Source organism: Euprymna scolopes, chromosome 31 (genome assembly GCF_053919585.1).
Source record: "Euprymna scolopes isolate OS-2025 chromosome 31, ASM5391958v1, whole genome shotgun sequence".
In the NCBI taxonomy this organism is placed as follows: domain Eukaryota; kingdom Metazoa; phylum Mollusca; class Cephalopoda; order Sepiida; family Sepiolidae; genus Euprymna; species Euprymna scolopes.
This window is the reverse complement of record NC_136512.1, coordinates 14,280,654-14,306,932: the sequence shown is the minus strand read 5'-3', so window position 1 is coordinate 14,306,932 and position 26,279 is coordinate 14,280,654. Positions and strand designations below refer to the sequence as shown.

Sequence of the window (26,279 nt, the reverse complement as noted above, 5' to 3'; positions counted from 1 at the left end):
AAATCAAGTCGCTCGTCACGTAATCCAAAGAATCTATTCATTCGGAATTTATTAATTTCAGGAACAATTTGATTTTGTCATCATTCACTCATACAATTCTATCAGTGCATAGAGATGTAGCTGTAACACGTTTCTTTTACATACAAATCCATGGGACTATATTTTTGTCGATTAACGTATGTATGTAAACAGGTCGGAATATTCTAGAAACTCGATATAAAAGGACCAGCGCACCAAAAACAAAACCAGTTTAGACAGTGTTTCCGCAAATCACCATCACCATCGCCCATAGTTATCACTTGCATCTGACTCCGTTCGAATGATGTTAAAACTACATCGCTAAGAATACCGAGTTCAAACTGCAATGAATAAATTACTGAGCCCTTTACCAATGAAGCTCATGCAAACAACAAAAAAATGAATATTTTTCCTTGCAAAATTCTTGCCTTCCTGGTATACTTTTGTTTGCAGTGTTTCTTCATAAAATATGCTGACAATAATATATATATCAAATCAAACACATATATCAAATCTGTTGCCAAGGTTACTGGAAAAATGGTAGGATCCTTCTACTGCTCCAGAAGATATCTCACTGCTGATGCAATTCTCTACCTATATAAAAGCCAAGTATGGCCAATGATGGAGTACTGTTGCCACATCTGGGCAGGAGCTGCTAAAAGCAGCATATCCTGCCTTGAGAGAGTTCAAAATAGACTTTGTAGCTTAGTGGGGGATGTCTTCCCTGCAACCTCTTTCCCACAGAAGAGACATTGCGAGCCTGTCTCTGCTTTATTTTCATGGCAATTGCTTGTCTGAGCTTCAATCTATGCCCCCTCCCTCGTCAAACTTTCACGAAAAACACTTGTCTAACCAAAACCACATCAATAATTTCCCACACTCTTTGTCCGTGCCTAAACTTAAACGTAGATGAACAAAGCTTCTTTTTTAGAACTGCACGCTTGTGAAACTCTCTTCCATTTGCCTGCTTTCTAGCTGACTACACTTTGATTGTCTTCAAGTCCAACGTAAACAAATTCTTGAGGAACCGTCTCCCTAAGTAATCCAATTTACAAAATTCCCACTGTTTACTATGCTATAATCCCATTGACTAATGCATACCCATTAACCCTTATCCTCAAGTGGCTCCTGGGCCTTCATAAGTGGTGATTCCTATGTAAAAAAAAAAATAATAAAATAAATAACAATTTCCTCAGTTGTGGAGGATTTCTTCAGTCACAAAAGACTTTCAGCAAATATCCTTACAATTACACAAATATTATTTTTTTCCACTTGAATTATAATTCTGGACTATAAAAATGCACATTTCCCAACTTTATTTGTAGACTTTAATTTAATTTCGTGCTCATGGGGAGATTTCGAACGTTCAAGAACGACTATAACTTGCACATCTCTTATGTACAAAAAATAAAGTATTTCTAGTTAAATAAAAATTTATTATTTAAACTTTTGGAAGTTGTTCACATGTTGTTGCTATTTACTGCTGCCTTATTTTGTTTTTCTTGTTAAAGAAAGGAGTTTCGACCTGTGCTTCCATCACTGTCATGAATTCGGGGGCCAGTCAACGCCCCCTTCTCCCGACAACACCATTTAAAAAACTAAATTCTGAAAATTATGGCAGTTGATGAAATTTTTATCCCACTCCAGGGTGATCTTTTTTTGGCAAGGAGCTGGATTTTCCTTCACAATAAAATCTGACTTTTTCGCCCTATTTACTTGTCGTAATAATGTTATTTTATCGAGGCATAGTAAATTGTGACAGAGACGTCGTATTGTGATGAATAAGTTGTTTAACATATATACATAAGAGGAGGTGTATTGTTTAATGCAGTGGTTCTCAACCCTTTTTTACTCATGGACCCCTTTTCCCTTCTTTTTATCTTGGTGGACCCCTTCATAACTATTGGTCATAAGACAATCTTCTATTTTTCACTCATATAAATTTTGAGGTTTTAATAATCAAAGAAATATTATATAATTAAGCTTTATTTTTAAATGAAAATTAATTTAATGCAAATAAAGTATTCTACAACAACTATAATAATTATGATGAGTTTTGTTATGTTTTGCCTGTGGACCCCCAGAAATATTCCATGGACCCCGGTTGAGAACCCCTGGCTTAATGCATGCCCAAACGTCCAAACCGGTTTTCTGCATTCTTACGCCAGGGGGTTACAGTTATTGATTTTTGATCTCGACAGTTCGAACTGAGTTGTCTCATTCTTATTTATTAAACATGGCGGATCAAAACATGACGTCTCGCGTAGTCATAAAATTTGATTTTCATAGTTAAAAATAAAACTAAAACTATTTGATCAATTTACGTGACTTTTAGAATATTAAATGTTCACTCCGTGACAGGTACATACATCATAAAGATTTTTTTTTTTTTTTGTCTTGAAGATAGATTGAATTCTAAAGAACGAAAAAAAAAAAAAAAAAGTGACGTACTCTCCAAGCGCCGAAATTAAGAACTAAGGGCAAGTAACTCGCAATAACATTTTTTTCCGCGAACAGCGAACCAGAAGTATTTTGATGGTCGAGGAGTATTTTTCTCCGATTTCAAAATGCTAAATGATATTCTAAAGGCAGTAAAGACTATTTGCGTGCCGCATTACCTCACAAACGTTCTATTATGCGTTATTTATTTCATCCTGAAGACATGCCAACCATTTTGTACACTATTATTTAATGATTGTCAATTAGAATTAGTAAGTACCCATGCTTTCATTTCTCTCCTTTCTCCCCTAATAATAATAATAATAATGGTTTACCGTATCTGTTTTGTGTTGTTTTGTGAAAATTTCTATTTAAAGATGAATCTAAATTTCTCTGGCGCTTATTCAGAAGTAAATCTATTAAAAACAAAAAAATTAAAAATTAATTGCAAAAAAAAAAAAAAAAAAATCTTGGTGCTAATGCAGAGAGTGATCCGTCCGCGCTATTTTTTTAAATCGTATTTCCACGTTTAATTAAAGTTTTATGATATGTTTTTTTTTTTATTATTCAATTGTAAGGTTAAAGTACAGAATGGGTACAAAACACCCTCCCCTCCCCATGTTAAGAATGGCTTTTAAAATGTTATTATTTCAGCACGGATCACTCTCTGCAGGGTACCGAAATCTTTATAACGAAGTCATATTCCCCAAATTACGTAAATTAATCATCTAGTTATATATATATATATATATATATATATATATATATATATATATAATTTTTTAGTTTTACTTTTGCGATTTTAAAAGAATTTGGCTAATTTTGATCTCAATAGTTCGAACTGAAGTGTCTCAACCTTATTTATTAAACATGGCGGATCAAAACGTATTTCGCTAGCTAAAAAAAAAACAAAAAACTACTTGATTAATTTGTGATTTTTGGAATATTACATCTTCGTTCTGTGACGGGTATGTACAATAAACATTTGGGGGGGTATTTTTTACGACCTGCCCCAGCGTAGTATAAACACCCCTAACCACAACCATCCCATGTTAAGAATGGCTTTCGGAATAACCCCCTCAATCTTCCCATGTTAAGAACGGCTTCCGAGGTTGAGGGTGTTTATTCCGAAAGCCGTTCTTAACATGGGAAGGTTGGCGTGTTAATAATATGCTGGGGCACGTCGTAAAAATTTACCTTTTCTGTATTTTTCTTTTGAAAATGTTTGATTCTAAATAAGTACCATTTCTTTTTATTACTGTTTTCTAATCTCCCCTCCCCCAATTATATTCCATAAATTTGTAGATTAACATCCTCAGCTACCTGTCCCCCCCCCGTAAGAATTTACCTTTTGTAGGCGATTACGTGTGAATACACTAAAAGATGTAGAGGGGAAAAAAAAAACAAAAAAAAAACACAAAATGTACTTTAAAAAAAATTTGGGATTTGTATTACTGTACACAGATTCGAAAAAGTTGTCACAAAACAAATATATAACAAATAAATGTTATCAAAGGCAAAATAAGTTACGTTTCTATCTAACTGGATATGTTTTTAATGTTTATATTTAATGTAACATGTTTATTCAGCTCGAAAAGATAGTGTTTACCGATGTATTGGAAAATTTAAACTGGCAGCCGAGCCGACTGACTCTCTCTTTGAGGCGGTAAGTTTGGGAAAATGAGATATAAATAAAAAACCAGACAAAATACTGTTAGAAACTCACTCAATATATGTTACCATGACATAGGCTGATATATTCGGTGGTGTTTTAACAGTATTTCGACTTTTTTTTTTTTATTTATAACTCCTTTTCCCAAACTTACCGTCTCAGAGAGAGAGAGAGAGAGAGAGAGAGACGGCCACCATTTTGCATTTTCTAATACATCGGTAAACACTGTATGTTTTTCGAGCTGTTACATTAAATATAAACACTAAAAACATATCCAGTTAGGTAGAAAAGTAACTTATCTTGTCTTTGATAACATTTATTTATTCTATATTTGTTTTGTGACAACTTTTTCGAATCTATGTGTACAGTAAAACAAACCCAAAATTTGAACCGCACTTTTTATTTTTAAGCCTAACCTAAGTTTTAGGTATACTCTGGTAAAAAGTCGGTTTAGGTTTGGTTCGATTCAGATTCTGTACAAAACTAAAGGCAAGAAATTATTTTAGAATTGAGGATCAGTTACGTACGCATATAAATTTAGCAGAAAATGACCGTTCACCCATCTCCGAGCCATTGTAACTTTTTAGAGCTGTTGAATAAAGCAGTGCTTAGTGCTTCCGGAGCAGCGGAGCCGGAGCACTAATGCTAAGAGGGGTGGGGGGGGGGGCGAGAGGGTCGGTTCTACCCTAAGGCGTCTTCGACTCTGCCATTTTACATCTATGAGGGGTGATTAGGCTAATAATCACTGAGTAGCGTATGTACGATCATTTCGCAGCCCCATCTCAGAGAATCCAGTCCATTCTCGATTCGGAATTAAATTTTCGATACCGTTAACCAAGTTTTACCATTAATCCTAAGTCTGAGTGGCAAGGTCATAAGACCACGCGTAATCATCCCCCGCTCCTCCTCAAATGCAAAGGATTTATCTCCCATAGCGCAAATAAATAAATAAAATAACTGCCTTAACACGCTACATTAGTCGAAAACTTGTAAAAGTCGTCATTTTAAAGAAAATTGTGGAGGTGAGGTGAGTGGACCTAATGAAACAAATACCAAACAAATAAACAAACACTGATTTATTTACATGTTTGCATTATATATTGTTAAATGTATTTTTTTATTTTGTTGTCTTTCGACGTTGTTTGTGTAATAATAATAAAAGATCGCGACGCTTCGAAATTTGAAGCTATTTGGAAGCCTTTAAAATGTCGAATAGAAGAAGAGCAAACAAGAGCATTTACTCTGGCTTTAAAATTCTTAGCAACTCCTCATGTATATTAAAAAAATGGAAAATAAAAAAATATGAAACAAAAAAAAAAATGAAAGTAAAATGACTCGGTCAACGCCGGTTAAAAACGCTTAGTTGTTCTCAAAGGACAACTTGACGAAAAAAAAAAAGAAAAGAATTAATGTCAATTGTTTAGAGACAGAGGAAGGGAGAGAGGCATTCGATATATCCATTTTAGCAAGAACAAAAATGCAGGAGGATATAAGAAAGTTAATAATAGTTTCGGCAGCTGTTGGGTATTTTGTTGCCCCCCCCCCTTTTTTTGTTAAGGGCTGATCTCAAATTTCGTCAGGCCTAATGCATTAACCTCCCTCCAGCTATGGATTAAATAATTAGACTCTAAGTCGCTGTTTGTGCGATTTATTTAGGAGGAGGAAAAAAATCTAGGATTTGTATCCACAAAGGTACGAAAAATTCTCAAAAAACAAATATGTAACAAATAAAATGTTATCACAGGCAAGATAAGTTACTTTTCTACCTAACTGGATAAGTTTTTAGCGTTTTTATTTAATGTAAAATGTTTATATGGTCTGAAAAACAAGTAATATTGAGCGCTACCGAAGAACAAGAAAAAATGGCTGCGATGTCTTTGAAGTCTCGACAAAGACCTAAAAATAAGAAATAAAACAAAATGGTGGTAGAAACCCACTCAGTAAATGTTACCGTGACATTTATTGTGTGGGTTTAGACAACCATTTTGTTTTATTTCTTATTTTTAAGTGATTATCGAGACTTCAAAGATGTAAAGAGAGCGTTCAATGTTACTTGTTTTTTGAACTGAATAAACATTTTGCATTAAATAAAAACACTAAAAACTTATCCAGTTAGGTAGAAAAGTAACTTATCTTGTCTTTGATAACATTTAGTCCTCTTGGCCTTTGGGTCAAGATTAGTGTAGTATCTGTTCTGATAGCACACTTCACCTTTTCTGTCCTCGGTCAGTGGAGAAAAATCCTTCATGAATGAGACAATTACATTTTTTTTTTATCCAGAGTACCCCTTCCCAACTTTTAAAACCGACTTTTGGATTTTCCCAACTTTTAAAACCGACCTTGTGTCTAACTCTGCCATCGTGGGGACCCAAGTAAATAAGAATATTTATTTGTTTTTTTTGACAACTTTTTTGTACATATGTGGATTGTAAAACATACCCGAAAAGATTAGATTCTAAATCAGTGGTTCACTGGTTCACAACCATTGTGCTGCTGCGGTACATCATCGGTGTGTCGCTAAATGATTATTAGTGTGCCGTGAATAGGTTACAAGTAGAAGTTAAAAATTGTTATCGGTAACAGCTTTCATATTGAACAATATAGAATAAATGGACAAACTGTTTTAAAAACATGCTAATATGCAAAAACAAAACACCTTTTTTTATTTTTAAGTTGAGATACTTATTAGTTTCAGATTTAAAATCCTTCATCAAAGATTGAAAGAGTTCTTTAGTTTTGTTGGGTATTTGTATTATTTGGATTCATCGAAATACTGTTCTCATCTAGAGTGTCATTTTCACAATGTTTCAGTCGATGTAACCTCTGATCTTCTTCAAGCGTATCTTGTCGAACTCTGGAATTTCGAACGGAACCCTTTATTTACTTCACGGGAATAGCATGCTCTTGTTCTGTTAGCCATGCCACCAGCCGAGTTCAACACCTGAAGTTGGAGATTATATTGACTGAAACGTGAAAATGACAAGATGAGAGCAATAGTCGGATGGATCCAACGAATCCTCATCTCAAAAATTCATAAACAGTTTTGCTGGTCTCTTTTTTTTCCTCTCTCTCTCTCTTTTTTCCTCATAAGTAAAAACTCCATCCTCGTGTTGCTTTATTGAGGTTGTGCATGTTGTTAATGCATGTTGAGCTCTCTAGTAAGCTGAAAAGGTGCACGTATTCACTGTATATTAAGTTGTAAATGTGCCGGCTCGTAGAAGCATCTTTGAATAAAATGGAAGATATAGAATAAACTGTTTTAAAAGATGCAAAAAATAATCTCTTTCTTTCTTTTTTTTTTTTTTTTAGTTGAGATATTTAAACGGGGTTGGTTGTATTAATAAATAAATATTAATAATAAATAAATACTAACTCACATTATTCCGTGATATTGATGCTTAATATCAAAAAAGAAAATTTCTTATACATATATATATATATATATATATATATATAAGGCAAGTTTTATCTATCTATATATATATTTAAGGCAAGTTTTATATATATATATATATATATATATATAAAGGCAAGTTTTATCTATATATATATATATATATATATATATATAAGGCAAGTTTTATCTATATATATATATATAAGGCAAGTTTTATCTATATATATATATATAAGGCAAGTTTTATCTATATATATATATATAAGGCAAGTTTTATCTATATATATATATATAAGGCAAGTTTTATCTATATATATATATATAAGGCAAGTTTTATCTATATATATATATATAAGGCAAGTTTTATCTATATATATATATAAGGCAAGTTTTATCTATATATATATATATAAGGCAAGTTTTATCTATATATATATATAAGGCAAGTTTTATCTATATATATATATAAGGCAAGTTTTATCTATATATATATATAAGGCAAGTTTTATCTATATATATATATAAGGCAAGTTTTATCTATATATATATATAAGGCAAGTTTTATCTATATATATATATAAGGCAAGTTTTATCTATCTCTATATATATATATATATATATAAGGCAAGTTTTATCTATATATATATATATATATAAGGCAAAAGTTTTATCTATATATATATATATATGTATATATATATATATATAAGGCAAAAGTCTTATCTTACTTCACGGGAATAGCGTGTTCTTATTCCGTCAGCCATGCCGCCAGCCGAGTTCAAGATGCACCTGAAGTCAGAGATTATATTGACCAAAACATATATCGTTGACTGGGTTCAAAAACAGCCTACAGAAAATGGACTCTGATTTATGAAAGTATGACAGGTTATGAAAAGGAAGCGTTGTAAAGAGATAGCTTCGAATTTGGTGGTATCAAAACCAAAGCAAAATATGATGAAAGTAAAAATAAAATAGATAAACCCCATAATTTATTATACCATACCTGTTCACACTGAAACACTTATCACAAGTTTGAACTATTTAGTGTTGTTTCCCTTTATCTTCAAGATGGCATCATGATATTGTCACTGTTTGGCCATAAAATTTGATTTTCTAGGTTAAAAATAAAACTACTTGATCAGCTTACATGATTTTTGGTGTATGATATTTTCTTTCCTTCATGGTTGCATACATCATACAGATTTTTCTTTATTTTGTTTTTTTTTTAAGATGCGGGAAATGCTGGGCAAGCACCAAAATATTTAACAAGTTTGAGAGCTTTGATCATTACTTCCCATTATTTTAAAACCCGATTCCTAGATTAGAATGGTGTTCATGAGGAAGCTATCCTCCTAGACATTACCTCCTCCTTTTGGGCAAAGAAATAGGTTTATCGTCGGTTGCTAGAGGCACCTCTACAGGGGACTGCAGAGACGGGTCTGATCATGACAAGTTTTTCACCTGCCCAGAATGGTTCTCTTTAATAGGTGGGGTGGGGGGCTGGGATGACCCACAACCCTGATTTCATGTCTAACATTTTTACAGTGGGAGCGGATAATGAATGGCCTCAGTCTAAAATCAAAGCAAATTAATGTCAAAACAATTTTTGACTTCTGAAACAGAAACACGATTATATTTTTTTTTGTCTTATTGTTTAAAAGTGACCTTTTCATGTCAACTTGAAATAACTTGTATAAATCTCTACAGATTTGATATTTAGAATAAACCACTAATATGTGTATATATATTTTTTATATATTTTGGGTATTTATCTTAAGTATTTATCTTGAGCATAGGTCAATAGGTCATTGGTTACCTGACTAGGGTATTAAGACCATATGTCAAGGTTTTGATTCTCTTCTCTCGAAGAGTGTCAAGTGGCACTAGTTGTAATATATATATATACTAGCAGGCAGCCTGGCGTAACCTGGTCAAAAAATATGCTTAAATATAATATTTTGGGTTTGTATTACTGTACACATAGATTCGAAAAAGTTGTCAAAAAACAAATATATAACAAATAAATGTTATCAAAAGCAAGATAAGTTACTTTTCTACCAAACTGGATATATTTTTCGTGTTTTTATTCAATGTAACATGTTTATTCAGCTCGAAAACCATACAGCGTTTACCGATGTATTGGAACATTCAAGATGGCGTCTTATTCTCTCTTTAACACGGTAAGTGTGGGAAAAGATGTTATAAATAAAAAACCGGATAAAATACTGTTAAAAACTCGCTCAATATATGTTACCGTGACATAGGTTGACATATATTCGGCGGGTTTTTAATAGTATTTTGTATAGTTTTTTTATTTATAACACCTTTTACCATACTTACGGTGTTAAAGAGGGTGTGAGACGCCATCTTGAATTTTCGAATACACCGGTAAACACTGTATGTTTTTCGAGCTGAATAAATATGTTACATTGAATAAAAACACGAAAAATATATCCAGTTTGGTAGAAAAGTAACTTATCTTGCCTTTGATAACATTTATTTGTTATATATTTGTTTTTTGACAACTTTTTCGAATCTATGTGTACAGTAATACAAACCCAATATTTTAATTCATGCAGATTTCGTATTTATTATCATAGAGCTAATTCTCTAGCAGTTATTATTATATTGTATGGGAAGCTTGATTGTGTTTATGCTTGAGTTCTTTGGAAGTATTGTAAAACGGGCACCGGCATGCAACTCTGTGCTGATGCCACAGGGGTTGAAGGTTGGCAAACAGTGCGAAATCTTATTAAATTAAAAAATTCTATTTTGTATCCTTGAGATCTCAGCATGTGGTATCTCACTCGATAACAAACGCAGCCGACCCAATGCTGTATGCCGTGGATTTCATTTGTCTTCTCTTCTGGCCATGTTGTTGTTTCTCACATTGGCGGCTGTCGAGTGGTGCGCAGTGGATCACATGTATAAAAGTATAAAAAATCTATTATATAAAAGTAAAAAAAAATCTGCTTAAATATTATATTTTAATTCATGCAGATTTCGTATTTATTATTATTATAGAGCCAATTATCTATTGATTATTATATTGTACCTAATATATATACTAGTGATTTCCAAAGTAAAAAAAAAAAAAATGACTGGTGTGCCATCAGGTGGAATCAAAACCAAAACATAGCTTTCCAGCCTTACCCATTAGTGTATGACCCAAATCCCTACATATACAAAAACTGCAAAAAATAACTCTGTTTAACCTATAACTTTTAATTAACATGCACGCAAAAAAAAAAAAATGGGTGTGGTCGACCTATGCCAGACCAAGCTCAATTTTTATTTTTTTCAATTTTAACCCCATAGCAGCTAATTTACTGGCTAAAAACGAAATCGAAAATGTGCTACAGGCCAAATACCCCATATCGCAAATTTCAACTGTGTAGACCAGCTATTCAGATAGGAGTTTGTTAGGTAGACAAGATCACATATATATATATAAAAAAATATTCCCATATGCTAGAACCTTTTAATCTTAAGTTCTGCACAATTATGCAGAATGTAGAAACTATGCATAAATAGAATTATGCATAATCGTTAAATGAAACCAATCATCTAATCAGAAACCGTAAAAGTGAATAATTAATTAATCAACACTCCTTTTTCAAAGGAATATGCAAATTAGTTAGCCTTCATATTGTCACTTGCATATTTATGATTGAGTATGTTAAGAAGTTTGTTTAATAATTTTTAAATAGAAAATGTAGGCTTTCAATATCAATGTCAGAGCAAGAAAAAAACTCAAATTTATATGTACAAAGATTATATATAGGGTGAGTCACGGGAAACGGATGTTTTTTTAGAACACTCTGTGTGTGTGTGTGCGCGCGTGCGTGTATATATATATATATATATATATATATATATATATATATATATATATATATAATACTAGCTGGCAGCCTGGTCATACAATACGCTTAAACATATTTCAATTCATGCAGATTGTGTATCTATTATAGAATCAATCCTCTATTGATTATTATATATTACGAGAAATAATTTGCCCAATGGACTAATTGGCAAAAAAAATTTTTTAATAAGGATAATGTCGTTTATCAAATTCCGTCTGTATTTGTTTACAATATCATGTCAGATGATATTTGGACTTGACAATGAACGCCCTAGAAAGTCACTCCTGGTGAATTTTTAGTTTTAAAATATGCAAACGAAGAACTGATTTGCAGTAATTTTAAATGGTACCTCTTTTATCATAAATTGAATTCATTAACAAGAAAAAATCAAAATAAAATGGTGAGGTACACTCAGGCTTGAGCAGGGGATCATTCGATCTGTAGTCGAATGCTCTACCACTGAACTATATTTCCAGATGTCAATAATTCTTGGGGGGGGGGTTGTTTTTTTAAGAAATTTGTTGAGGTTTTATTATTTCCCTTACCGGTGTAACATAAAATATTACCCTGTAAAAATTTTTTTTTATCTATAAGAAAAAAGACTATTTTTGGAATCATATTTTTTCAATTTTCAATAGTTATCTGATGAATTTCTGTACAAAATATATCTAAGAACACTGCCAGACACATAAATTGGCTTTGTGTGAAATTTGCATTTAAATTTAATAAACCATTTTCATTTTTATTTATCTGTAATTATACTCATGGTAGGTTGTTTGAATCTGTTTCCTTCCTGGCATGCAATGCATCTCAAACTACTGATGTAGTATTTGTCATTAAAAGAGATTCTTGGGGAACCCAGATACGACCATGAGTTTCTATTTAAGCACTAGATTTGACTTGGTGACTGCTGTACATTCATTAATCCTTATCATCGAGTGACCTTCATAAGTGGTGACTCCCTTGTAAAAGTAAACAAACAAAAAAAAAAAAACCCAGACTAACAGATATTACTATGATTGAGGAAAATAAAAGAGCTGGAGTAGTTAATAAAATTAAGTATAGTAGACGAAAAAAAAGAAAAAGGACAGAAAAGTTTGGGAATGAATGTCTATAAATTGTATTATTTTACTTCTTCAATTCAGTCGATGTTTTTATCTTAAAATTTTAAAATTCCTAGTACCTCACTTAGACATAATCTACGTAAATCATCTAAAAAAAAATATCTACATATCCTAGCCCACATCAAGATTTTTCATTCAGTTACCAATCATTGTTACTGAATTCTCAGAAATTATTACATATTGATGTACTATATCAGTGTGTGTTTTTTTTTTGTAATTTAATGTGCTCTTTGTGATTATAGTATCTTTTTTAAAAATATAATGTGCCTCCTCCAATGTAATATGTTTTGTTATCTACATAATGGTATTTATTTTATTTACTTTTTTTTTTTTTTTTTTCAGAAAGAATGGGAATGGTTAACATTCCTGGGGTGCATAATTGTGATAAAAACAAGGAAACAAGGTAAATAATAATGTTAATAATAATCTATATATATAAAAATGGAACGTCTGGTTTATTCAAAATCGATAAACTAGAAATTTACAATCCTGATTTCTGTGAAATTTTATAACAGTGAATCTTTATCATCTGTGTTTTTAAATATTAAAAAGTAAATATTACCTTATTAAAAAAGCAAACTTTTATTCGTCAAGGAAAATTTCCGATTTTATTCGAGCTGATTAGCGAGTATACTTCCGGTTTACCATTTTAAAATGACGAAACATAACGATTCTGACTATAAGACACTTTTTTTTTTAAAATCGTTAAAATAGTAACTCAGAAATTATTATTAAATAAAATAAAAATATTTTCAATAAATGCTGAACTATTTTTACCCATGCACCATGAGTTGATGACTTCCGATTTACAATATTTCAATATCTGTTTAATCGACAAGTACAAAAAATCCCTATTTTTTACTTTTAGATTCATTTGGCCATTTTAACTTTTATAATGTTTTGATTGTTTAGTTTTTTCCGAAAAAAATAACATCCATTTTTTTTCTAGCAACTTAATTTTTGGTTTTACATGCAAACTTTTCTCCCCCGAAGGCCCGTCTCATGTTCGTATATAACAAAACATTTTTTTTATAGATTTCAGTGTGCTAAAAACGAAACTGTAAACCATTTCCGTCGCAAAAAATACTTTACATGATATGCGGAATTTACTTTTCTGAAAATTTGGTGATCACTTTTCTATGTAAATTTAACTTAACATGAGCACTCACTTTCTGGCCGCCTGAGAGAGGGGGCATTTTCTTTTGCATATAAGGTTTTTTTTTTTTTTGACAAGGCCGTTTGGTACACGAGTGTATATTTACCAGCCTTCGTTTATGCTTGCACGTAGCGTAAACGATGGCTAGGGCTGTGAAACGGAAAACAGTCCCAGAGTCGAGGGGTTATTACCATGCAAAGGAAATAAACACAAAAAATGCCACTCTCTCACGTGGCCACAAAGTGGGTGCTCATTGCAAGTTACATTTACATTGCAAAGTGATCACCCACTTTTCGAAAAAGTAATTTCTTCATATCATGAAAACTACTTTTTTTTGCGACGGAAACGGTCTGCAGATTCGTTTTCAGCACATCAAAATAAATCTACAAAGCATTATTTTCTTATATACGAACGTGAGACAGGTCTTAAAGTAAAATAATACCGGATTTTTTGGGGCAGATTGGCCGTTTAGTTGTACATATATCCTCACACCAGGTAATCACTAAAAGGGACTCTTAAAAGTCATCACCCGTATCGAGCAAAAGTTTGTTTACATGTTTACAACCTTTAAATGGGTAAAATATAACCTACTTATTGAAAATGTGATCATGTGCTTAACAAATTTAAAAAAATAAACTGCAAGATAAAGTTTTGAAATGATTACATGTCTTTCATTTTATTTAGAATGACAAACATTGACCAATAAAAATAAAATTTTCGGTTCTTATGTAGTTTTGGTGCCGTGCTGAAATATATCATTATTATTTGGAAAACCATTCTTATGGAGTAGGTGAGGGTGTTTTCTAACTATTTTGTGCTTCCACCTTACATTTATTAGATATTTAAAATATATACGTAAACATAGCACGGTTACCATCTGCCATCGTATGCACCCGGGAACAATATCTTCTGTAAAATTAAACCACATTTTTGATATCACGCTATTTTTACATAGTTTTTTTGGTTAAATTAAACTTTCACAATATCTTTTTTTTTTTTTAATTTTTACTATCCTTCCCATGTTACGAATGCCTTTCAAAATATTAACATTATTATTTCAGCACAGTAACAAAAAATATATAAGTACCCAAAATTTTATTTTTATTACTAAAACTACAAATTGTTAGATGAAAGTACAGTTTATTATGCATTTTTCGTATCGTGCTGAAATAATAACTTTTTTTTATTTTTTACATTAGCGAGCGAGGGTGTTTTGTAACTATACTGTGCTTTCAGCTACAGCTAACAATTTATTATTAAACAATAAGATAGCGTGAAATTAAAAAAAAGGCAGATTTGCCGTTTAGTTGTACAAATAGTTTCCAACCTTGTTATCAAAAAAAAGGGACACGTTGAGTCGACACCAGTGTACATATATCGTAAAAGAAAGTTCGTTTATATTTACGTGATTATTGAAAATATAATCCTGTGATTAAAATTTAATTAAAATTAACAACGTTGTTTAACAAATAAAACAGAAATAATGAAAGATGAAGTTTTAAAATGATTAAATGTGTTTTATTTTTATAATTTACAAAATAAAAACATTAAACAATATGAATAAAATGTTGGTTTTGTTCTCGAAAAGAAATAATGAAAGATGAAGTTAAATATTGAATTATTGTGGAGGCGCATCATCACATGCATCCGAGAACAATATAAAATGTAAAATCAAACCAAAATCTTATTTGTATTGTTCAATGTTTTAAATTTTAAATTATAAAATAAAAATTTTACATTATAAAATAAAACACATTCAATCATTTTAAAACTTCATTTTTCATTTTTTTTTTATTTGTTACAACGTATTATTTGTATTGTTTAATGTTTTAAATGTTTAATTATGAAACAATAATAAATTATAGAATTAAACACATTTAATCCTTTTATTTGTTAAACAATGTGGTTAATCTAAAATAAATTATATGTAAACAAACTTACGGATATATTCCGGTGACGACCCAACATGTTCCTTTTTTTGATATTTGTACAACTAAACGGCAAATCTGCCAAAAAAAAAAAAAAAAAATATTGTGACATTATACATCAGTCGATTGTTGGGGTTTTGCTTCTTTTTTTTTTTTTTTTACCATAAATTGTTAGGTTAAAGCTTTCTTTTTTTTTGCCAGAAAACTTTTAACAGTGAAAATACCCTTTTTTTTTTGTACAAGAAGTTGATTTTTATAAAAAAATATGAATGCTTTTCCTTCATTAAAGAAATTTTTAGATGACATACAGATACGTTTCTACAAAGAAAACCGTTATTTTATTTAGCCATTCTTAGCATGGGGAGGGGATGGTGTTTGGTAACTATTCTGTGCTTTCAACTAACAATTTATTAAAAAAAAAAAAAAAAAGTCTTAACATGGGGAGAACTGTGGGATACCAAAAGCCATTTTTAATATGGTGTTCTTAATATGGGGATTTTACCATTACACCAAATTGAGCCACAGCAACGCGTGGCAGGGTACAGCTAATAATGTTAATTATAAATTACTAGAAATCCTGTAAACTGCTCACTTGACACAACTATTTTATTTTCCTTTTCTACATTTTCTTTCCTTTTCTTTCAGTTCTCCCCTCTCTTTGTCTATGTCTTTTTTTTTTCTTCCTCTGCCCTTCTTTTGCTGATCGTTCTCTTACCTTGCCTCTTTTCCATATTTTTCCTTCCTTTATCTACTTTTCTTTCTTTTCTCGCTGCTTCTTTACATTAGTGAATCTTTAAACCAACGCATTTCAGGTGAAAACATTACGTACTTAAGGGTGTGTATATTTGGCGTCAAAACTGGCCCACTTTGCCCAACACTCTCTCCCCAACCTGAAATTAAACAAAAACATAAGGAAATGGCAACCCAAACAAATATCCTGATCAAACCAGACAACCGCCCAAACAAAACCAATTTGCTTCCTCCCTTGAGGCTCGCATTCACAAACATCTGTGGATTTAGAAGTAAGCTAGATGCTACTCCTTGAGTATTTTAGCATTAAGTGAAACAAACCTACACTCCTCAATTTCCTTCTACTTTAACATGACAGAATACCCCCCCCTTTTTGCTGTAAGGACTCTGATAGATATGTGCACGGGCTTGGAGTATATATTTGTAGCACTGTGTCATGGTTAAATTAGTATAAATTTAAAAAAAAAAAAAAAAAAAAATGATTCTGTAGAAGTGATGCTAGATGTATTTTTAACAAAAAATATCATCCATGATTATGTTCATTATAAAAATGGCGGACACTTAATTTAATTCAAGGGAGATAAGTCAGTTTGTCACACTTAATTGGTCGCACAACTCCTCCACATTAAAAGATACAATAAAGCTCGATAATTTGATGAATTCTATTTTTACTTGTGATCATTGTTTGTAATTTTTGAAATTCATACTAATTTTGCCATAGCACATAAATACGTAATTTTTTCACCTAAAATGTGTGGTTTAAGAGATCACCAATGTAAACAAGCACCCGTTTTCTTTTTCCTTTTTTTTCTTTATTAATTACATTTTAGATTTTTAATCTTCTCTTTGCAGAACATAAATAATCTATATACCATTGTAATTAATCGATCGTAATAAAACAAAGTAAAAATGAAAACAAAATTATGATTAACTTACTAAAATTAAAAAAGAATCCTTATCAATTATTTAAAAATGTAAATATAGATTTTAAAAGTTTTTATTAAATATTTATAAAAAGAAAGCAGTTTTTGGTAAAACTTGTGGAGAATGTGCTGTTTTCAGGTTGTTATAAAAATGAAACGGAAATTTAAATTTTGTTCCTTTTTTTTTTCTTAATTGTGTCCCCAAAAAAGAAACTAATCAAAAAGAATAACATTCAAAATTGTATTTTTTATATATATATATATAAAAAAAAACGAAAGATTTTTTTATATAAAAATGGAATTTTATTAACAAAAACAAAATTTTTAAACAAAAAAGTCAATGTGTTACACCTTTTTGTTTTTTGTTTTTTTTTTTTTTTTACATAAATCCAACTCGCTGTTCACATTGGAAATGTCGACTTTTATAGGTTTCCGGGTATGTTTACAACGAATAAACACCCCCAACCTCCCTATGTTAAGAGCGACTTTCGGAATAGACACCCCCAACCTTCCCATATTAAGAACGGCTTTCGGATTAGACACCCCCAACTTTGTCACCATACCCGAAAACCTATATAAGTTGACTTGTTGGATGTGAACGATAAGTTGGATGTAATGTAAAAATGTACCAAATTTAAAATGTTGACCATCTTACCATTTATTCTTTTAAGTATGTTGACATGCACAATCCTTGACAGCACCTGTTTCGTTGCGTAAAATCGTTGATATAATAATTAAGTAAATAATTTTGCACTACGAAACAAGTGCTGTCAAGAATTTTGCATGTCAACATACTGAAAGGAATAAATGGTAAGATGATCAATATCTTGAAATTTAGAATAGAGACTTTTGTCATTTATTTGTCATATGCTCTGTAATTACATTGAGCTTCATAAATTAAAGGATTGGTATAATAAAAGGTGAAATATAATTGAACATATTTCCACAAATGTGTGTGTGTGTGAAGATTGTAACCCTGGGTATGGGACAGCCAAACCAGCCGAGAGCTCTTTTTAGTATCCTCATTGTTCCCTTAAGTGCAGTTATCTGGATCTCTTTTGCACTTGGTTCACCAGGAATATTAGTTAGGTAGGACTTCAGGTTCTTCTTCATAAACCCTATGGCACCTATAATAACTGGTATGATTGATATCTCCTTAAGATTCCAGTTTCTTTTCATGTGTGTATGTGGAGAGAGAAGCCATTCGACTAAGTTGACAATCCAAAAATGCAACCCTTGAACTTGGGGAACAAGCGATGATAAAACATACAGTTGTAGTAGTAGTAGTAGTATCCATGGATACACAAACACATACACACACACACACACACACACACACACACACACACACACACACACACATGTAATAACCGGTATTTACACCTTGGTGTCCAAAATGAAATGACTAAACACGTTTAATAAAAACAAATAATTATATTTTTGACCAATCAGAGAACTTTCTGAATTGATTTGAAGTGGTCTTTTTAAGAGCCACTTCAGTCCTTTAAAAAAGACAAGATTTTTTTTTTCAATAAACTATTGAGCCAAAATCCACAGACTGGCATCATCAGCTCCCTTCCGTTGGGTTTTATGCCTGCTGACATGTCAACTCACGATACTCACACTTACAAAGCGCGACACACACGCACACACAGTGCTTGAACTCCTTCAATGTTGTCTGCTCATTTAAAACAACTTGATCACTAAAATATTCCTGATCTTACTCACTGAACTTTCTTTCTATTTGGAAACTAATAAATATTGACTCTTATGAATAACTTTTAATAAAATATAATTTATATAATTGAGCAGAGAAGTTTTGATTACAATTTTCTGATCCCTGTAATGCATGGGTTTTAAACTATCGTCGCTGACATTTTTAATATCTCGACTAATGAATCCCCTTGTTTTACAAGGTATTTATGAACATTCTATGTTTTTCTTGTTGCTGTAAACTTCCATTTGGAACCTGAAATATCTCTTTTATGAATATACTAGCGAGGGGTACCCGCCGTTGCCTGGGTGTTTTTCGGGGTATGTGAAAAAAAAACGAAAATGTGAAAAAAAACGAAGCCTTCACGATGCGCAGTTGGAAAATATTAAAGTGTTTAAAAAAAAACAGGTGCGCGTTTTTGATTGACGTGACGGCGATAGGTATTCAGCAGTTATTTTGTGCGGGACAGTTTTGAATGAGGTGAATAAATCGGTTTGTTTGTTTTTAAAAACCCGCTCCCTGTTTATTAGGAGGAGCGAAATGAAAGCTACAGTCTGATATGACGAAGTCGACATTGAACAAACGTTACTTAGCTCTCTTGAGACAACTGGCTTTCGGCCTGTGAGTATTTATTTGCTCCCCCACCGAGCAAATTAGGCACAAGGCCGATTTTTATTGTGAGGAGTCAAGGGAGGGGGAAGGGAAAAGGGGGACCAGCTCTCGAGAGGAGGGAAATGGGAGCTGGTTAAAGGTCAAGCATGTGGGGTTGCCCCCACATCTGGTCTTTGCTAGTCATAGCTAGTCCTAGCTAGTCATAGCTTGCAGCATCTGCCGGAACAGATACTACACTTTGAGATATTAAATCTTTTATTCATGTTAAAAAATACATTCAAAATTAACGTTGAACAAAAAACTTAGGCACATGGCCAACTCAAAAGGGGGGATTTTGGGGGTCGTTGGTCATCCTTGTCACTCCAGAACTAAACAAAGTCAAAAGTTTCTCCCAGCTAGTATCTTCTTTCACCATAATACCGCATTCACCCTTTCATATTGGGGGACGTCCTAGTAACTCCCAATTTTTAAAACATTTTTTATTGACGTGTAAAAACAAAAAAGATAACAATAAAATGGTAACAATAATTCATTTGTGTCGAGGGCGGGGGAAGAAAAAACAAAAGGTGATTAGTAGGACCCTCCCAACCCCGTCTAGTTGATAGACTGCCCGTTCCACTAGGTTTGTAAAAGTAACCTCGCTTCTGCGGGTCAGTCTCTAGGTGGGGATGCCCTCTAGATGGGGGTGAATGGAGAAAAGAAAATTTTTGTGGGTAAGGGATGGAGGTTAGTTTGTATTTCTTTTTCTCCAAGATGGGTAAAATTTAGAGGAAGGGGTGAAAACAAAAATTGCAGGTAAGAGGGGATGGGGATCTTGGAGGCTTCCTAATCGGGGAGGGATGGAACACACACTCAGCTAGCTGAGAGACTACTTGTTTAATTTTACTTAACAGAACTGCGCGTTCCACACCTAGGCGGGGAACACGTATTCAAATTTGGCTCCTCTTCGTACACACAGACTTGCCACATGTATCCATCTTCTGTCAAATGCCGCGCGATGCAGCCTTCTTCTATCACATCTGATCTTCACCCGTAGTTGGTGTTTAAAAAGCGATCAGATCTTGATCAGAAAAAGACAACACCCCCCGGCAACCTTGCAGACGTGACGTCCAAATCACCATTCTCGCCACGGCCAGGATCGTAATGTAGACCATTTGTCTTTCCCTGTCCCACGGCGGCCTCACGTTGTCCACAACATTGGATACAGTAATTGGGCGAGGATGCTCAGGATCGATGCGAGCCGTCACTCCGCTGACATACGACCAGTACTGGCGGAGTTCGCGGCAATCAAAGAAAGCGTGATCTGTAGTTTCTACGTCCGTTGTCCCACAACGGGGACAATCAGGCGACTCCAAAAACCCGGAACTGCATTGTATGTTGTTGAGTGGAAGTGCATTTCGGGCCAATCGCCAGGTCAGAGAGAACTCCGAATTGTTCAGATGACCCGAACCTGGCGCCCAGCTCCACGCGGAGCGGATCTCACTCTGCTGCCATCCCAAACGCGCGCATAGCGGGTCGTCAGCGGCCCCCTTCACTAGATCCCTGTGGAGTTCCCTACGGGTAGCAGTCACAAGGTCACTGGACCTTGGTAGTCGTTTTAGCGCGGCTCGGCACTCTTTCATGTAGACAGATTCTCCCCGCGGCCTGCGACGGCTCTCGATGGAAGGGTCGAGAACGAGGTCGGGGAAGGCGGCAGTAACCACGGGGTGCCACGGTTGGTCATCCTGCATATAGTGGCTCAGGAAGGCCAGCCTCTCAGCATCTCGATGACACTTCAAGTCCAGCATTCCCAAGCCTCCCTCACACGGACGTTGAATACAGACCTGTCTGCTCACCCAGTGTCTTCCTCTGTCCCAAAGGAGCGAGGACAAGAGTTCGACAAGAGCTTTTAGGTGTTGTGCAGGCAGGGGAAGTACGGCCAGTCGGTAAAGGATGAGAGGAAAGACGTAAGTGGCGCACGCCTCAGCTCTACCCTTTAAGGAAAGTTTCCTAGGAAGCCACGAATTGACTGCAGCCTCCACCTTTGACCGTACCTCCAACCAATTCTTGTCAAGCTGGAGACCCGGTCCGAACCACACGCCGAGGATCCGGACCGGGCCATCTGTCCAGCTGAAGGGCGCAGGGAGGTTTGCGTTGCCACTCCATGCGCCCAACCGCAGTCCTACCGACTTGTTGCGGTTTATCTTGGCCCCCGTGATTCTTTCGTACAGTGTGAGTGCCTCCGACACGACCTCAATGTCTCTGAAGCCCGACACGAAGACCGTGACATCATCGGCGAACGCGGATACCTTGGCAGCTGAGCCGCCAGGCAGAGCCATTCCGCGCAGGGCCGAATTTGCCTCCCCATGTCTCAGCTTGCGGAGAAGAGGCTCCAAAGCCAGGACATAAAGCAGGGGCGACAGTGGACAACCCTGACGAACCGACCGAGAGATAACAAAGGGTTTCGAGCGCTTTCCGTTGACTTGCACGACAGCCATGGGCTGTCGATACATTATGGAGATCCACTTGCAAAAGTCCGGTTTAAAACCGGCGGCCTCTAAGACAGATGCCAGGAAACGATGGTCGACCCTATCGAAAGCTTTGGACTGATCTAAGTTTATCAGCGCGGCTTCCGTGTCGTCATCTATTCCCCCCTCTAGGATCGTGCGGATCAGGTGCAAGTTGTTCTGAATCGATCTCCCCTTCACAGCGTAGTTCTGTTCCGGTTCAACCAACTCGTCGATAACAACCTGCAGCCGATTCGACAGGACCTTGGCCAAAATCTTCAACTCTGTGTTTAGCAGAGTTATGGGCCTGTAGTCGTCTAATTCTTCCCCTCCATGCCCGTCACCTTTCTTCAGCAATGTGATCACTCCCTTGGTCACCTGCCCTGGGATGGATCCCTGAGCAAACCAATGGTTGAACATATCCGTCAGAAGAGGCAGAAACATGGGCGACAGCCTCAAGTACAGTTCGTATGGCAGACCATCAAGTCCTGGCGATTTGTCACAGCTGACCTGCTTCAGCGCAGTAAAGACCTCCCGCTCCGTCACCCGGCCCTCGCAACCAGCCGCTCTAGCCGCCTCGAGGCGGGGAGAGTCGGCCAAATAGTCGCTAAACTCAAGGACCGGAAGATCGGGCTGCTGCGTAAAACGCTCCTCGAAATGTTCTCGAAACCCCTCGCAGATCTCCCGAGTCGATTCCAGGGTGCGTCCATTCGGATGTTTGATTTTCGCAATGTATTTGTCCGAGCCACGCCTAGAAACCTCACGGCGCACGTCTGCATCAGAATTGACTGCTTCGTTGCCTATCTTTCTAAGCCTAGCTCTAACTACTTGGCCTTCGTAACGCTCGCTAGTCTCGCGTAGAAGGTCCTGCTTAGCTAGTTCCTGACTTACTCTATCACCCTCCCCCGTAGCCTGGGCTAGTTTCTGCTCTAGCTGCTTCTTCATCTTGGCCTTATCTAGTGCGAGGCGCTGGGCATACTTGACGGAGAAGCTTCTGATCTTGGCTTTGAGACCTAACCACCACTTACTCCCGGTAACCGCCCCCACTAGTGCCTTTTTTTTTTTTTTTTTTTTTTTTTTACAAAGGCATCACCACATTATCAAGGCCTAGAGGCCACTCAAGGATAAGGGTTAAAGAGTGTACAGTAGAAATTGGTCAATATAGTAATCATTAGTAATGAAAATTTGGTAAATTTCATAACTTATATGGAACGGCTCATCAAGAACTTATTTACTTTAGACTTGAACACAACCATATTGTAGTCAGCCGGAAAGCAGGAAAACGGAAGACAATTCCACAGGCGTGCAGTTCTAAGAAAGAAGCTTTGTTCATGGAATCTACGTTTAGGTTTAGGCACAGATAAAGAGTGGGGGAAATTATTGATAGTGTTTTAAAGCTAGACGAGTGTTTCTTGTGAAAGTTTGGCGAGGGGGGACCATAGATTGAAGCTCAATTGAACACTTTCCATGAAAATAACGATACATCAGAGACAAACTCGCAACATCTCTTCTGTGAGATAGAGGTTGCAAGGAGGAGAAAAGGACATCTCCTACGAGGCTACGAAGTCTATTTTGAACTCTATCAAGGCAGGACAAGTCCTTTCTAGCAGCTCCTGCCCAGATGTGGCAACAGTATTCCATCCTTGGACGTACCTGGCTCTTATATAGGTAGAGAATAGCATCAGCAGTGAGATATCTACTGGATCGATAGAAAGATCTCACCATTTTTCCAGCGGCCTTGGCAACAGATTTGATATACGTGTTCCATTTAAGATCAGGAGTAATGGTCAAGCCCAGAAGCTTGTGAAAACTTGAGGCCTCCTGAAGACGAGAGCCATTCATTTCAATTGATGACAAATGTGAATTAGAATGTTGATGATGTAAAGAGAGAAGCTTGGTTTTAGGTGCATTAAAAGTAACCAGCCACTCCTTTCCCCATTGTACTACGTGCTCAAGATCAGAGGAGAGAGAATTGGAGAGAACTTGGTCGTTTACTGTCTTAGATGTGGTACCATAAATGGTAGTGTCGTCAGCATAAATGTCTACAAATGATGTAAGGATGTGATTTGGAAGATCATTAATGTAGATCAGGAAAAGAGTTGGGCCCAGGATGGATCCCTGAGGGACACCGGCATTAATACTGTGAGCTTCTGATTTTTACCCCTCAACTACTACTCTTATGAACCTATCAGAAAGAAATGATTTAATAATTGAGAAGACTTTTCCAGCTATACCATAGCTAGCGATCTTATGAAGTAAACCTTTATGCCTTTTTAATCAATTCTCTTAACTGATCTTGGAAGTCTTGTATCTCCAGAAGGGAGGTGTTTAACTTCCAGTACCCCACTAACTTAGGCCTATTTCCTAGCTTCAGCCAGGCCATAACTAATTTATGGTCCGTCTGGCCTAGCCAAGTGAACGTGGGACAAGATAAGAAGTCTACTTCGCTTCTCCTAACTAACATCCTGTCCAAATAGGTATTTGGATAGGAGGAAACGCTATTGGTCCACGTCCACATCTCCCGCCCCGGATGCTCGAACCGAAACCTGTCGACCAGACCGCATCTAGCCATCAGATCAGCCAGGCTGGACTCGCACCTCTCCGATCCTCTAACATCGCCTCCTACCTTATCTATCTCGGGGTCTAAGATGGCGTTCCAATCTCCTATTAGCACTACCCGCTTCCGACAATCTACAAACGCGTCAAGCTGACTGAAGAATGAGACCCTCTCACGAGCGGTGCTGGGCGAATGAACCGCGATCACCCGAAACACATAATCTTTTACGGCAACATCGGCCACAACCAGCCTGCCCACCGCATCTCTATGGACAACGGCACGGAAACTCCCTTCCCCCTTTTATTGTTGTCTTCGGGACGGTTGTCCCATTCCCATAACAATGCATTATCAAGGAACCTGGGAAACTTTATTTTTTTATATATTTCGTTACGTCACCCATCTCTAACCCCCTCCCCCCAGTAGGACTGGGATACGTCGTAACATATATATATATATATATATATATATATATATATATATATATTCAAGCACGTCTGATTGAACATGATAGCTATTCATTTTTTCCGATTTAAATAATTTGCTCTAAAAAAGAGTGCTCAACGAATAGAAAAGATATCCAGAAAAATCAGAAAAAAGCATAACTATTGAACTATTGTGCTTGAATAATGACTTGCTGCCAAAATATACAAATATATATATATATATATATATATATATATATATATATATATATATATATATATTTATATAAACACAAAAACCAAAAACATGCACACACACATATATATATTACAGAACCAAACCAACCAAATGACTAACAGACTGGACTTAAGGAGGTGGGAGAGGTGGGGGGTAAAAAAAATAAAGATTGCGGGAATCTTTTTTTTTTATCAAGAATCAATATAATGCTCTTTGATGGCCAACTGGCACATTCTCTAAACCACACCCCCCAGGACATTCAAAAACACTATAGCAACACAAAGTGCTCACACACACACATAATTATTCCAGGTTAATTTGTTTCAGAGGTGAAACAACCAATGAATTGAACAAAGTTCATACAAAAGTGCTCAATATTGAAGTAGAGCAGGATATACCTTTTATTTATTTTGCATAAGCATGTTTTGCTCAGCCAGCCACAAGTAACCAGAGACCTCTTCAGACGATGCTGCTCATAAAAGTAGATTGCTATATTTTTGTATAAGTTATATCGTCTGAAAAGGTCCCCAATCACTTGCAACTGGCTAACCAAAACATGCCCATGAATGTGTAGCGACATAATTGCTTTTGTAAAATAACTAAATGATGCACACACACACAAATTCATTGGTTGTTTCACCTCTGAAACAAATTAACCTGAAATAAGTGTGAGAGAAAAAGAGAGTACATTGTGTTGCTGTAGTGTTTTTGAATGTCCTGGGGGGTGTGGTTTAGAGAATGTGCCAGTTGGCCATCAAAGAGCATTATATTGATTCTTGATAAAAGAAAGATTCCCGCAATCTTTATTTTTTTTATTTTTTTTTTTTTACCCCCACCTCTCCCACCTCCTTAAGTCCAGTCTGTAACACTTCTTGAAAAGAAAAGAAAATAACAAACTAACAAATTTCCACATATCTATCTATCTATATATATATATATATATATATATATATATATATGCATAAATGAATACAAAA

The 26,279-nt window shown here is 35.1% G+C and overlaps 1 protein-coding gene across 1 annotated transcript in view; it reads left to right on the top strand.

Moving 5' to 3' along the window:
- The first annotated feature begins 2,509 nt into the window (after positions 1-2,509).
- The window catches only part of LOC145255636 (thioredoxin-related transmembrane protein 2 homolog), a 48,080-nt gene continuing 24,310 nt past the window's right edge, over positions 2,510-26,279 (top strand). The window contains exons 1-2 of the mRNA XM_080114165.1: positions 2,510-2,729; positions 12,859-12,919. Of these exons, the coding sequence (XP_079970291.1) occupies positions 2,586-2,729; positions 12,859-12,919 (205 nt within the window). The 5' untranslated portion in view covers positions 2,510-2,585. The remainder of the gene's footprint in view (positions 2,730-12,858; positions 12,920-26,279) is intronic.